This window comes from Dromaius novaehollandiae, chromosome 15, assembly GCF_036370855.1.
Source record: "Dromaius novaehollandiae isolate bDroNov1 chromosome 15, bDroNov1.hap1, whole genome shotgun sequence".
Lineage (NCBI taxonomy): Eukaryota > Metazoa > Chordata > Aves > Casuariiformes > Dromaiidae > Dromaius > Dromaius novaehollandiae.
This window is the reverse complement of record NC_088112.1, coordinates 5505685-5521063: the sequence shown is the minus strand read 5'-3', so window position 1 is coordinate 5521063 and position 15379 is coordinate 5505685. Positions and strand designations below refer to the sequence as shown.

The 15379-nt window shown below is 43.8% G+C and overlaps 1 protein-coding gene across 1 annotated transcript in view; it reads right to left on the bottom strand.

Annotated features, from left to right (window-relative positions):
- The window catches only part of SLIT3 (slit guidance ligand 3), a 509126-nt gene extending 496332 nt beyond the window's left edge, over nt 1-12794 (bottom strand). Inside the window, exon 1 of the mRNA XM_026098439.2 lies at nt 12036-12794. Coding sequence (XP_025954224.1) covers nt 12036-12220 — 185 coding nt within the window. The 5' untranslated portion in view covers nt 12221-12794. The remainder of the gene's footprint in view (nt 1-12035) is intronic.
- Nucleotides 12795-15379: the final 2585 nt, after the last annotated feature.

Below are 15379 nucleotides of genomic sequence, written 5' to 3'. Positions count from 1 at the left end.
GATGACTTTATGTTTAGAAATTATTTCACCTGCTCCAATAGTGATAACTGCTATAATACTTGATGATTTGGGGAAAAGGTTCTCTCAACAAATATAAGTGGTTTTAGTTAAGTGTGCAACCAAAAATCAAGGCTTGATTTCATCTCCTTGTTCACTTTTCCAAACATGCACAGACTAGAGCCCTTTCAAGGAGCTCCTCTGCTGGAAAGGTATTAGAGAAGCATCCAGTTTCACCAACTCTGTCTCTTCCAAAAAGCAACATGAGTGTACGTACCCACTGCAGCCACTAACTAGCAGATTAAGCCAAGAAGTTCAAGTAAAAGATGCAAGACAGTTTTAATATGTAAAACAAAAATTTGAAGCAAATTGCATATTCACTTGACCAAGTGTGCATCTAGAGATTACAGCCACAAGCAATTTTCCTGACTCTAAGTTGACTCCCACCTTCCCCACCCTCCTCCTCCTCCACTCTTTGTCCTCTTCCTACTTTTGGTTTTCAACACCTGATTTGATGGAGTGAAGCTGAACTGATTTCACAATGTTTGCAAAAGTGAATTATACATTCCACAAAACTCAGGTTTTTCTAAAGAAGATTAGGTGCCCACACATTACTTAGTCTGCACACACATTCAATGTTTCAGGTTACTGAAACAACTCAGCCTAATAAAACCATTTTGCACTAAATTTCTTATACACCTAAGAACTATGGAATGACACCCTTGGAAAACATTTCTTCTGCAGAGTTAAAAAGCAGAGTTAATGTTAATTAGGAATAATTCATTTTCAACTTTTAACAATTCTCATGAGCAATTAACTCCAGAACTTCCCATGCAAAATGAAATCCCCAAAATTACAATGTAAGAACTTATGATTAGACCTTAACTTTTGGTGCCTTTTCATGTTACTTATTAAAACTCACTACTCCAAAGGACTGTCAGCTTCTGTTTGAGATACTTTTGCATTCTTATCAGAGAAACTTACCTCCAAGATGTATCTTCTCCTCACTAAAAACTACCACCTTTGCCTTAGGGCCTTATTTCTCAACAAACACTTCCATTTTTGGAAAACAAATGCTTTTTGTTTGTTCAAGAACTTCACTTATTTGTTTCACCACTATATTCTTGTCTCCAGCTTACCTCCCTACTACATTTATTCAGACATTTCAAAAACGCACAATCGCTTCCCTGTAGTACTTGCTTATAATGAGTTGCCTTATTGCTTCCCAGGTAAATTCTTGCACCAGCTCTACCTCTTCACGAGGAGGAGTTGGCTAGATCCTTCTCATCGCTCCGCTGCAACTTCAGAGTAGCTTGTAATTAAGGATATAAGTTCCCACCTCACTAAATGATGTTGTAACCATTACTCAGTGATGTAACCACTACCACCTTTGCCACCTCTTCAGAGAGGAAAGGTGAGATAAGCAAAGAAAACCAGTTTCCTCCAGCTTTTTCAGAAATCAGCATTTCAAAAACATACCTAACATAAAGCCTCCCCAATCAAAACAAAACTGCTATATAGACAAAGGATAAATTTGGGAAAAATCCCTAAATTAAGGTCTCATTAAAATCAAGGCAAAGCATGCATCATGACTGACAGGAAGAGATGCCAGACATTTGAATTCTTTTCGGGATGCAATTTTTTCCTTCCTAAAATTTTTGGAAGTTGGAACAACATGACTGTTTTAATTAAATGTTAATGCCTCCATATCTGTCACTAGGGAGAGCATAAACGCATACATGCGATGATTCTTTTTAAATGAGCTTTACGTCATGTGACCACATCTGTTATGTCAGCTTTGTGCTGCAGACACTGTATAATAGTTATATTCTAAAGGATAGCAAGACTGGGGAATCAAATCTTTGGCAGACACCTATTCTGTGTTCTTTGCTATTTACTTATTGTGAGGAAACAAAAATCAGTAACAAAGCTAAATTACCTACTTAACTAAACCTCTGGGAAACAGTTATGAGTTTCTTCAACCATCCATCCTTGACAAGATAGTATGTTCCAAGGGACATGATTACAAAATTCCACGGAAATTTCTTCCATTTTAGAGTGACCTCTTGAGACTATCTACAGAAAATGTGAAATTAGGAATTAGAACTTTTTCTACTTCAGGGCAAGTTGTTTGTGGAAAGGCCTTTCAAAGTCACGTTTCCATACTAGGCCATTGTTATTCACTCGTCCTATGTGAAACGGCATCTACTGTGAATGCTAAACACCATTTTTGCCAGACAGGAAACTCAAGCTTAGAAGTTGCTAAAATATCCAAAGAAGTGCTCATCATTCACCAGTGCATACCTGAAGAAGTGCTCATCATTCACCGGTGCCTACCCAGGGAAAGATTTCAGTGGACACTTTAATACAACGGAACAGTTTGACTGAACTGACGCGGAACATTCAGTTTTACTACGATTTGAGAAAGCATATACGGCTCAGAGCTATCTGTACCTTTTATAATTATCAGTTTTATTTATTAGTGTCTTCATAACAGCATGTATCAGTAATACCATGCATTCTATTAATACACCTATTTTGTACAAATTAACTAACACATTTCTTAACAGATGCAGGAACAAAGGAGAAAGCCCAAACAAAAGAACAGGGACCAAGAAACAGTTCCCTAACTAGCTATTAGCATGCACAAGAACACACCTATGCCTCTGCTTTCAGCATATAACTTACTTGCTAGTTAAGAGACTGTCTTTTAAAACATTTCATGAGAATGCTCATTCACAAGAAATAGCATATTCCACCACCACTCCAGGCCCCAGTCAAGCAGCCAACCTTGACAGAACCCAGCTCCTGGGAAAAAAGTCTGGAGCTGAACATGAAAAACTGTATTTTGCAGTGCTGTGATTTGAGATATCAGACCCTCAAGATCACTAACATGACAATTTTCATTTACTACCATATCTGTCCTCATGCTTAGGAACATCTTTACCGTAGCTCAAGATTTCTTCATGCTAAGCATTGTAGCAATGGAGAAGCCTCAAGCACCTTTGAGCAAAGGCCAAAAGAGCAGACGAATGTAGACAAGCAGATAGCCACACTGATCAGCACAGCAGGCACTGACCTCAGCTCCACAGTGGCCTAACTTGCACCACTTATCTTTATGACATCACGAAAATTACAGAAAATTTAAAATTTTGTAAAACCACTATTTTTTTTAAAATGTGGACAGATCCTTGAAGCACAAGCACCAAAATGAAAGAACACAAATAATAACTATTCAGAAATGGAGTTTATCAACAGGCCCAGCTGGCCAGCACTACTCCCCCCTCCTGCCAAGTATGTTCACGCACTGTTAAAATGGGTTGTTAACCTCCAAAGCAGTTGACCCCCTCCTCTCACACAGAGTTCTGGTTGAAATAGGAGATCTGATCTTCCTCTGACTATGGAGACAGAAATGGTTGTGAAGGTATATAAAGAAGAAATTCTGAGAATTACAGACAACTGATCTGTCTTGCTTTTTTGAGTCATCATCTGTATGTCCGATCACAGCATAGGTGACTACAGCAGCCCCAACAAAGCATCACACAGAAGAGGGTAAAGGTCTCTCCAATTCAACCCCTAAAGACAGCATTCACTGCTAAAGGCCTTGTACCTCACCCTGATGGGAGCAGAGCTCCATATAGCAGCCAGGGAGATACCAGCTATAAGAACGCGGCTCCAAAAATCTCCCTCTCCTACACTCAACAGGTTTTTGAGGGTTTTCCTTAGTAAATGGATACTACTTCGTAAGGCAGCAGAACTTGCAGTTCTCTGCAAGTAGGTAGGCAAGTCCTGCTGGCCCCACCGCAGGGGACACAAAGGCTTCTCCCCACAAGTCTAGTCGATACAAGAAGTTAAGGACTCCTTCTGCAACAGTACTGCAAGTTTCAAGGAAAGGATTGGTAAAAGCAATTTTGTGAACAAGACAAATTCTGAAATCAATTTAGAAGTAAATTTTTGAAGGGCTTTGAGGATTACTTTATCTTAATTAAAACAACGTGTGTCATGGGGAAATGAATAAAGGACCAGCTTCAAGACACTGGATTTTCTTCACCATTTTAGCTGAACTGATGGCTATTGAAAATTCTCCCTTCACAAGAGACAAGAAAGGAAAGAATACAGCCATTAGTTAAAATGGTTTCCCACTATGAGGGACAAAATTAATTCAAGGTCCCGGGCTGGGGGGAGGACAGGCACAACAACAACAAATCCCAGATAGAAAGGTAAAAGTCTGATGATCCAGAAACCCATCAATCATAGGATTAAAAATATATATCGCGGCCACAAAACAGATGGTGTAAAACTGAAGTACAAGATACATTTATTCTGACAGAGACAACTGAGACCAGATTCAGTCAGAAGGGGGGAACTAAGTATCTGGCAGAGAGGTAAGAAACAGCCTCTTAAGCCCTATCTCTTTTGACTGTTTTCTGGAGATAACATAACCTTTAGAACTCATCCAAAATTTACTCTGTGAGTATAAGATCACAGACCTCGTCCCTTGTGTAAATAAGCAGATCTGTTATTTACTTAGTGCCATTAGAAAGGAATTTCTGTTGTTTACAAGGCCATTTCTCAATGGGGAAGAACAAGTTCTTGCCATTCCTGAGAGCCATTCAGCATCTTAAATGAGGCATCTGACTGGACAACATTGAAAGCAGATCTGAAAACAGCTGGAACATTATGGGTTTCTGGAGAAAAGGCTTTAAAAATCCTGAAAGCAGAACTGCTTGGGCCATGTTGCAGCCACAGTATTACTAGAACCCAGCCCTTTCTTACCTTGAGAATTACTTAGGGAAAAAGGTCAAACCGGAACAGCTACACAAAACCTGTTCATGAACCTAAAAGGGGCTGAAATGACAATAGCAGCCCCTGGGCCAAAAACGACGTAACAATATAATAATCAGTCATCAAGAATGAACAGAAACTCCTTATCAGAGCAGAAAGGAGCCAACGATGAGAGGCATGCTGGGTCTCTCTCACCAACTGCACAAAAGAGGATGAGGCACAGAGTTTACTGTGATACAAATGTTACCACGATAGCATTTTCTAGATAACACTGCTCACGTATGCATTCTCATAATAAGAATGTACAGAAAGACAATTACCTGAAGAAATCTTTGCCACGTATTGCTTCTAGTCATCCTCAGTGCCATCGTCATACGTGATCTGCTAGCACTGAGGCTACATCCTTGGTTATACTCGCACTTTTGCTCCAGCCATAAAGAACAACCACTGTTGAACAAGATTTTAATACTAAACTAGAGAAATACTCTATCTGACCCAGTATCTGTCTGTAGTTAGAGAGAACAAATAGGCAAAAGAAATTAGGGTACTAGGTTACTTATGAAGAGCATTCCACACACTCTTCCAAAGGTTAACAACATTTGAGATAATTCAACAGTTTTAGCACGAGAATGCGCAGCGAAGCATATCTCAAAACTGAAGCCAAGCAGCAGACCTGCACTTCATATAACTCACTTGAGTGTTTCAGGTGAACCTAAAAAGGAAGAACGATCCTTTTATGCTACATTGTAGCAAAGTGTGATTCTCATAGGGCTGGAGGCACTTTTGAAGATAAAAAAGGGTGCAGAAGGTGCAGCTTACGTTGCTCATTCTGAATTGGAAAGGTTTAGTTATGTTTTGTGGGTTTGGATTTAGAGAAAAAGGCAAGTAAAAAAAAGAGAGACGGGAAATCAGGATTTATTGGGTGTGAGGGAAATTTACTTTTCAATTAGATATATGTTAAAAAACACAAATTATTTCATTCCCTTGAAACACTGCTGCAATGCTCAGTGCAGTCTTAAGCCAAGGGGGTGGGGGGGAGGGATTCAATTCAATCTTCAGAAAATTTACCTGAACATTACACCAACCTTAGCAGGTGGAAGACATGGAAAACAAACAGCACCACAGTTGTGGCTAAGAAAGGATCCTGATGCGTTTCAATTTTGAGCTTGAAGCAAAACAGTTTTCCACGTGATTCTGGTGAAGCAGGTGTAAGCCAACATATTTGCAATATTTAAGCAATGGCTTCCATTCTCCACCTTTGTTAGGCACAATTAAGTCTAATAAACCAGAAAAATGGATCCCACCAGACCAACAACTGGCAAAAGGCTATTCATTTTAAAAGATCAGCTGCAGCAACAGGCAGCCAAAGGAAACTGGGCACTGTGGGTAACAGGAACTGCATAGACACTTCTACAACAGTTAAGCCTCAAGTTACTTGAGCTATTAGTTCCTGGGAGGGAACACATCCCAATTTAAGTCTCCTGGAGAGTCTCCCAAGAAGAAGAGCTTAGTTCTTAACATTCTGTGGCAGAAATTTACACACCGAATATCCTTATTTGAACCAAGTTTCCCCACCCCCCCCATCATCTTTGCACCTCACCAAGCATCTCTTGACATTCACATGGGGAAACCATTTTCTTTCTGCTCGGCAGGAGCTGAGGAGTGGGTTAGATAATGCTAACACAGAGACAGCAAATATTCATGTCCATGTAAGGGCTGGTGACTTTTGTTTTAGATACTAAAAACCACAAAATAGGCATGGCAGTGACATTGCAAAAGATTACTGATAGTGTGCACTATGAAGGTCAAATGACTTCATAGGAAATAAGAGTGACAGCACACAAGGCAAGGATTTTCATACAAATAATTTTAAGAACAGAAGTATATTAGGATTTATTTATTTTTGGTATCATTATCCATCTGTACAGGCCGGAAAAAAAATCAGAAAAGCTAGGCCTACTTTGATACACTTACACTTCTCTGCGTGCACACACAAACTTCAAGAAAAAAAAATATATATATATAAACTGATACCTATCACCTATATTTTAAGACTACCAAAAAGACAACAGCTGTTCTTTGGAAGTACAATGTTTCTTTCATCTACTACTTCTGCATGAATCAATACTCAGCTGGAAAAATAAGAGCACAAAAAGGTGGATAGTCTCACAGCGGTTCACCAAATAATTCTGCAATACGTAAACTGGTCCCCTCGATCTCAGAGTCTTATCCAAATCTGAGCAAGCAACTACAGATGAGGCAGTGCTCAGCACTCGTTATCAGAATTACAAAGGCTAATTTCATCCTCCTTCCTGTTCCCATCACTTAGAAACAAGGTAACAATTTAATATTACAAGACTGCGCCAATACAAGTCCATGCGCACCTTCAGTCAAGCACAAAGAGGCATCGTTAAGCCAGCAAAGGGAAGTTACCGAAACGAGACCAGCAACTCAAAGTTTTCCCAGGATCAGTACGTTTGATAGCAAATTCTTCTAAGCCAAAGCCATGCATGCCTACTCCTTGACACATGACCGGGGTAAGGGCCCCGTGCAGGCTTTTGGAGGCTATTACTACACAAACACGAATGAGTGGTAATCCCTAGTGGGAAGTATCCCTGAAGGACACAACATCAGTATGAGAGTCAATATAATTACATTTGCACATGCTTAACAATGTGTTCTGTAGTAATACGGAAACATTCAAGATAGGAGCTTAGATTTAATCCAGAGACAAAATTGAGGAAGTTGAAGACATACTACAAGCCAGCGCGACTTCAGCAGCTATGTTCACCTAGGCCAAAAACACCATAACAATATATTTGTGTAACGGAAACCCCAGACCACATGAAAACTCCAGAGTAAGCAGATGACTAAGCTTCTAAATTGCACCTAAATGTGGACACACTCAATTTAGCTACTCAGGCAGAGCACAGAACTGATTAGTCTTGCAAGCTTTATCAATTTAGAAAGGTAAATAATCTCCCAAAGTAAAAAAACAATCAACACAGGGGAGCTATCAATTAAACCTAATTCTAAGCTACCAAGTGTAAATTCATCAAGAACTCAAACACACAGCTTAATTCTCCAAACAAACTTTTATACACATATAATGCTACTAACAGGAAGAGCACTGGACATAAATGGGAGAAAAAAAACAAAGGCTCATGTTTCATATTTAAATGGAAAGCAGATATTGCCCAGAACATCTCTGACTAGTTTCTCCACATCACTTTTTCCTCTTGCAACAGGAGGATACACCCACCACCAACCAAGTGGCTTTAATCTGCTCACTGCACTTGCACTTTATTATCTCAGAGAAAATTAGATCATCATCATAAGTGTTACAAAAGGCCAAACATATTTTATATACATAGAAAGCATTTCTACTGAAGAAAGTGACAAATACAGAATTGCATACAAGAACTCGAGCACTACAAAGCGAAGTCTCACGACAAGAATCTACCACACAATTAAAGGAAGCAGTCCTAAGAAACTTTTCAGAAAGGTAAAAGATTCTGGATTGTTAATATGTTTATATATTCTTATTTTCTAAACCCTAATTTGTCTCCATTATTCATACACAAGGCTAATAATTATTAGTTGCAAAGCTTGAAGTAGAAAAAAGAAAAAGTCATTGTGTTCACTGCTAAAAGTTAACTATTACATTATTAGCTTCCTCCGCAACAGAAGAGGCTCATAAACCTTTTCTTTTTTTTTGGTAGGATTTTAAGTTACTTAGCAAACGTGGTATTGACCAGTACATACTAAAGACAAGCTACAAGGTCAGCTCTATTACTCTGTTCAGAGACAAGTTTCTTTGTGGAGCATCACAACTTGCACATCTGTGTACATGTCTTAGACCTAATGTCATGTCTCTGCCTTCGTGTGAGAGATGTGGGCTATTCTGGGGGCTCCTCCTCTAGAAGGAAGGTAAAAGGAATTTCCAATTAGCCTTTGGAAACGGCAAACATTGCTTTCACCACTCACTCATTTTCTCTACATTGTGTCATTCCTTTCTGCAATAGTATACAACATGGGCATCTCTTCTTAGCTCTGCATGAGACCCAGGCTAGCAAAAAGACTTCAACCTATACTACACAGTTAGAAGACTATCAAGTAATAACAAGCTAAAAATGCAACACAGAACTAATGCTGCCATGTGTGAAAAGCTACTATTAAAGATGAAACCAAAAAAACGTTTAGGTCAGTTTGATGATAATATTGTTTCTGTGAACACTGCTTGATCTGCAGATCCCTCTCAAAAAAGTATTACTCTTTACAAAAAGTGCATCTTCAAAGCAATGAAAGAAAAAAGCATGCTTCCCATTTATCATGAAGAAACAATAATCAAAGCTCCAGTGACACACTGCATGCAATACTAGGGGACTCCCACTACGTCATTTAACAGAACTTCTCAACAAGACTATCCACCCTCCTCCAATGGAGTTTTCTCACTTTTTCTTCAGGTTATATATTCAATTTAGATCTCCTTGGGTTTCATTTTAACACAATTTAAATAATATTTAGCTTGGCTCCTGCGGCCCAAACATTCTGTAGCATTTGTACAGACAAAACTCTAAAAGCTTAGTGGCAAAATATTTTAAGTGGCACTGTTAAATCTTTTATTAATTAAAGAAAAAAGTTTCCAAACTAGACTAATATACAGAATTTTTAGCTCAAAAGGATGCAGAAAACAACGCAGACCTTTTCACAGCACAAGAGTCTAAAAATTCACTTGGTGTGTGGCCATTAAGAAATGTGTCTAAAAAAGAAATTCAGCATATAAATGCTCTTCTGAAATTAAAAATATTTTTGTCATGACATATGCAATCAATGGGTTTTTATTTTTAAGTCAGACAAACTAGTCAAAGACTACAGATCAACCGAGTGTTATGTTACACATGATTACAGGTTGCCATGGACCACAGCGAACAGAGTGAGACACTCAGGTATATCCAGTGGCTGACTTGACATTTCATCTACGAGCAGAATTCGATTCAGGGGAATTAAGGTCTTGTTCTCTCTACTGCCTGCATCAGAAAATTCAAGTTAGTGCAGTTAGGACAAATCTAGAAATACAAGCTTTAAAACATGGTTATATTGGAGAGGATTTACCAGTGAAAGGTTTGTGGAAGACCAGAAGAATAAAAAGTGAAGATATTACTTAAAAGTACAGAATAGTGCGTTACTAGGTGATCTTCTACATGCTATTTCCATAAGGTTTCAACCACTGCCAGGCTTGAATTAATTTTATTGTTTGGAATTGGATGCTCCAATAACATACTATTTCAAAAAAAAAAAAAAAGTCAGCTAGATATTGTATATATCAGTGATTTGTTTGTGAGGTAAAAAGTTCAAACTGAATATTGTGAAATAGCTATTGTTCTCCATGTAGCCATTAGTCTAGAATTTAAAAGATTTGTAAACTATACCAAAAATTATGAGAGCAAGAACATAACAGTGATTAGATACCTTTAATCTTTTGTTCTTTTTAACACTTGGCACTCTAAGACCAAGGAACTCGTCCCTGCAGCCTAGCTTCTTACGCAGGACAAGCAAAGTTAACATCTCTATTAAGTACATTCTCACAAGTGAATCCTAGTTACTGAATAAGTTCAGCCTCTCTAAACCCTAAGCAAGAACAAATTACCGTACTGCTTTTTAAATTCTTTTGAGATGGCCAGCTAACCTTGTCTTTGTGCATCACATTCACCTGAAATTTAAAACCTTAAGTCTAGCCCTTGAATCTTAAAACACATCTCACTGATGAGACACGCAAAAATACCTGCGTTATCCCAGAGCTACGCTTACGCTCAGTGGCTTGGTATGCTACCAGCTTGACTTTCCTCGTCTCCAGACTGCCAGGTTACTACGCATCAACTCCTGAAAGTATGCATGGGAGTTCTGTGCACAGGGAGTTACGCCTTCGCCAACACTGACATCTGAAAACTGTCGTTCACACAACTGAGCCTAAAAGGAAGACTGATATACGGAATTCACAAAATGGTAAAGACAGTGGTATAGCCCAGTAAAGCATGGGGGGGGGGGGGGACACTATATTACTATCATTTAACAGTGCTATAAAAATACAGATGTAAGTGTTTCATAACTGCTCTAAAATTTCACCCCGGGACAGAACTTAGCCTTTAAAAGGCTAATGTCTATGAAAACTTCTTCTTTCTAATATCTACGAAAACTTCTTTTGCTTAATAACCTTATCTAGCTTTGTTTTAAGTTGGAGAAAAAGTGCTGGAGGGTTTGAGAACTCCCCCAAATCTATAAGCCAGAAGGAAATAAAATAGAAAGGCCGTATAATCCACAGCATTTGCAAGCCAATTTAAAAACATTTTAGAGTTATCACTAATCCACTTAAGACATAATAAACTGCCCTTCTCTTAGGTCGGCAGGGGAACCAAGCAGAGAGCTGCACTGAAGCCCTTCAACACTCCCCTGGCTGTCTCCGTATCGAGCACGGGGCACGCTGTGAAATATGCCATATGCTGTGCATTAAGCAACGTCAGAGATGCAGCAACTGCCAGAACTGCACCAGAGATCTGAACTTTGCTTTTAGCTTGTTCTTTGCTTGACGTGCTTTTGAGGAGCCGCTGAGCAAACCCCGAGGAGCAGCGGTGCAGCGGACACGCTCCCAACGCTCGTGGCGTTCTCGCGCGCCGAGGTCTGCAGCACCCCGCGCCGCACTGCACCGCCGCCGTGAACCCCGAGGTAAACCAAAACTGAAATAACCGGCTTCTTTGTAGCGGACAGTGTTACTCAGGCACTTTAACACACAAACGAGGGACTGCTTTAAAATGACTTCTTATCCATTTGCTTCAGTTTATGGTGGTACTCGGTTCTTCCACGGGGATGAAGTCACCGGGCTGGGGAAGCAAGGAAGGAGAAACTGCTCCTAGCCACCAGGTGAAACCTCGCCGGTTTTTAGCCGCCTGCTAAACGGGCGTTTGCGCCGACAGGCACCGTCGCTGGGAGCACCGCGGGCAGAGCGCCCAGCTCCCCCACGAGCACGGCGCTGCCAAGCCCCACCAGCAGCATCCCAACCCACTGGTTACGGTGGACAGAAAACAAAACAAAACGCGAAGCTCCAGAACTGATGGTTTTTAAAGCAAGAGCAGCAGCAGCACAGCTGCAACTCCAGCACAGCTCCCGCCCTTCCCCGCGGGAACATCAGCCCGTGTGTGACCGCCGAGTGTGACGGGCAGGTGCGGCGCGACGCGGCCCCTACGCTGGCTACTTACAGCCGCTCCGCGCTCCGGGGGATGTCCCGCGGCACAGTCTTCAGCCCCAGGCCGTGACAGTCCACGCTGGAAGCAATGCACGTACACTTGTGGGGGCATCCTCCGACGGGCATCCAACTGACGGAGCTCCAAAGGCTCAACAGCATCCCGAGGCGCAGAAACGCACTTCTGCCACCAGACAACATGGTCTCCCGATCGCCCCGGTGGGTACAAAAGTGCGCGCGAGCAGCCGGCTCCGGAGGATGCAGTGCCTCTGAGGAGAAAGGGGAAAGAAAACACGAGGCTCTTAGTGCAGCCCCCGGGAAGCCGCCGCTGCCATCGCCGCCGCCAGCCTGCCAAGGAGCCTGCGAGGGTCGCGCTGGGTGCAAGAAGGTGGGAACCGCCGCTCGGGCTTTTCTGCTCTCTGCGAACGGCCCCGGCAGGCGGGGAGTTCAGCGGAGCTCGAGGCAGACGCGTCCTCCGCCGCGGGGCAGCCGGGCAGCGAGGGCAGACACCCGCCGAACATCCATCACAAGCGGCGGCAGCCTCCGGCGCAGCCTCCCCCGCTCCGCATCGCCCAGCCCGGGCCGGGCAGGTAAGCGGCGGCTGGCAAGTCACGGCAGTCCCACCACCACCGCCGCCGCGGGCGGGCGGGCGGGCGGGCGGGCGGGCGGGGGGCGGCGCTGCGGCGGGGGGCGGCGGAGGTGGCGGCCGCTGCTGCGCTCGCCGCCGCCCGCTCCGCGCTCACTGTGCGCGGCCGCCGGGCGAGCGCCCGCCGCGCCGCCCGCCCGCCCGCCCCGCCCCGCCCCCCGCGCCGCCGCCGCCGCGCCCATTGGCCGCCGCGCCCCTGACGTCAGCGCCGCGCTGAACTTTCGGAGCCGCGGGAGGGCCGAAGTTCGGGGCCGCGCGCCCCCCGCGCCCCGGCCTGGCGCCCCCGGCCCCGGCTGCCCTGGCTGCGGCGCCCCCGGCCCGGCCCGGCCCGGCCCGGCCCCACGGCCGCCCGTGCCCCGGCGCTGTAGGAGACGGGCTCAGGTTTCCCCTCCGCCGGGAGCTGGCCGCCTTTTGTTCCCCGTTCCCGCGGCCCGAGTACCCCTGGCGGCGGCACCGGGACGTCCAGCGCCCGCACGGGGCACGGGGCGGCCGCCCCCGCCGCCCCACGGCAAACGCCCCGAGAAGGAGTTTAAGCAGCGCTGAAGCGGGCTGCCCGCCGACGGCACCGCGGATGGGGGGCCCGGTCCGGCTCCACGGAGCCCGAGGCGCGGAGCCTTTTACCTCCGGGGGGGGGGGGAGGAAAAACACAACAAATAATGCAGGCACTGAAAATCCGAAAACAAAAAAATTGGAAACGTATTTAGAGCTGACTTGTGCAGGCGGGAACCCTGGGAGGGACACAGGGAGGCATCTGCTTAAGCTAAGTTTTAAGACCAATCTAAGGGAAAGGGTTCCCCCTGTAGTACGCTGGGCAAGCGCAGCGACGTCCCCGCTCACAGTAAGGCTGCTGCATACATGTGCCATGAGAACATCGACCAGAGTATGCAGCTCCTTATTTTACACACTAAGATAGTTCAAAAGGCAAAACGTATTTTGGACCAGAGATAACCTGCTCTGCACCTACGCTGCGAGCTCGTGGTCCAGGACTACCGACTCCAGGCTCTGTACCTGCGCGTAGGGAAAGGTTCTGCTCTGCACCGTTCAGCAAGGAGCATGACCAGCACTACCAGCTCTGAGGACCAAACCTCCACACCAACACCAACAACGCTTTGGCAAGTCAAAGTTGCACTGGGATTCAAGTTCTGAGATTACGCTCAAAATGAGTTTTCAACTTTGTGAACATAAAAATCACATATTGTACATGAAAGGTTTTAAGGAAAGAAAATACTGTAAGATGTTCATCATAACATAGGCACACAGCATACCAGCCTTCTGTAGCACATTTTAAATACTACTCATTTCTGGCAGTTTTTGCTGGTCTATCTTGCCTGGCTACAACAGTTGCTTTTCCCCCCCCCTCCACCATTGAAACATCCACCCTTATCGCCAGCAAAGCGGAAATTTGTCTGCTGCCATCCCTTGAAAGCAAAAGACTTTCACACTGTGGAGCATTTCCCTGTGAAATTTGCCCAACAGCACATTCAAGACCACAAGTTATTCTTTACCTCCTCCTCCTTTTCTGGTCTTTTCCTGAAAGATCAAATCAAGCAATGAAGTGGTTTTCTCATTTTTGTATATATATAATTTTTTTACATGAAAATTCTTATTTTCATATAGAATCCATTTTGATCAAGCCTCAAGACTGAGCCACTTATGTGACTAGACTCAAAGCTCAGTTAAGTAGCCCTTATATAGCAGTATCCAATGCAAGAAAGCTTAGTGACAAGTGACATGGGTTTTGAAAACATGCAGAGGGACTCAGCTGTCACACCTTCAAGTGGCTGCTTTATGCTGCTTCGGTAGAGAACAGATTACAAAATACTATTCGCTAAAGCCAGCTGAGGTTGCTCCCCGCCACAAAGCGGTACCTGAGAAGCTTTCTCCCATCTCCCAGATCTACAGGAGCCAAAGGTTGGGCAAGGACAACATGTGCGTACTAGTATCTGGGTCCCCCAAATGAAACCCTCCATTCCCAGAGCAGAGGAAGATCGCATTAACCTCCAGCATTAACAGACTGAGTGGCAAAGCCACCAAAACCCTTCTCCAGCATTAGAGTACCGAAGCAGCAACACTAAGTGTAGGAACCCAAGCTGTACCCCTCTCCTTCAGCCTCTTGAGAGGGCAAAGCCTAGCCCCAGGCATGTCACTGACACTCATCGCTATCTATTTTGAGGCAAGCACCCTCAGCCGAGCGCTGGACTACAAGAGATCAGCTCTTGAACAAGGAACAGCTGGTTCAGGCCAGACAAGACAGAAATTACGTTGCTTGGGAAGACAAAGTGCTCTGAAAGCTCTGGAAGTCGCCTCCACACAGACTGAAGGTATATATCCACAGTTCATTCGAGGGGTGAAAATGCTTTTGTTGGAGCCTAACTTTCATTGGCAGCCAGGCAACAAAAGCAGGATTTTCTCCCCGTTCCAGTTTACTACAAGCTTCTTTCCAGCTAGAAGGATGCATGCATCCCCCACCTCTGGACAGAGTTACACAATTTATTGGGTACTAAGTATGTATGACTATAGGTCATGACTACCTGACTGCCTGATCCTATTTTTATTTTTTAAGTTACTAATGTTCAGCTCTGATGAACTTCAAATTCCGTTTTAAGAAAAGCTGCAAAACACTCCCGAAAACCTTTTCACGCTAATCAGCCGCGATGAGCAGTACAGTGTATTCCACTCTCCACTGTTATCCCTCACAACGCGATCTCCCTGAA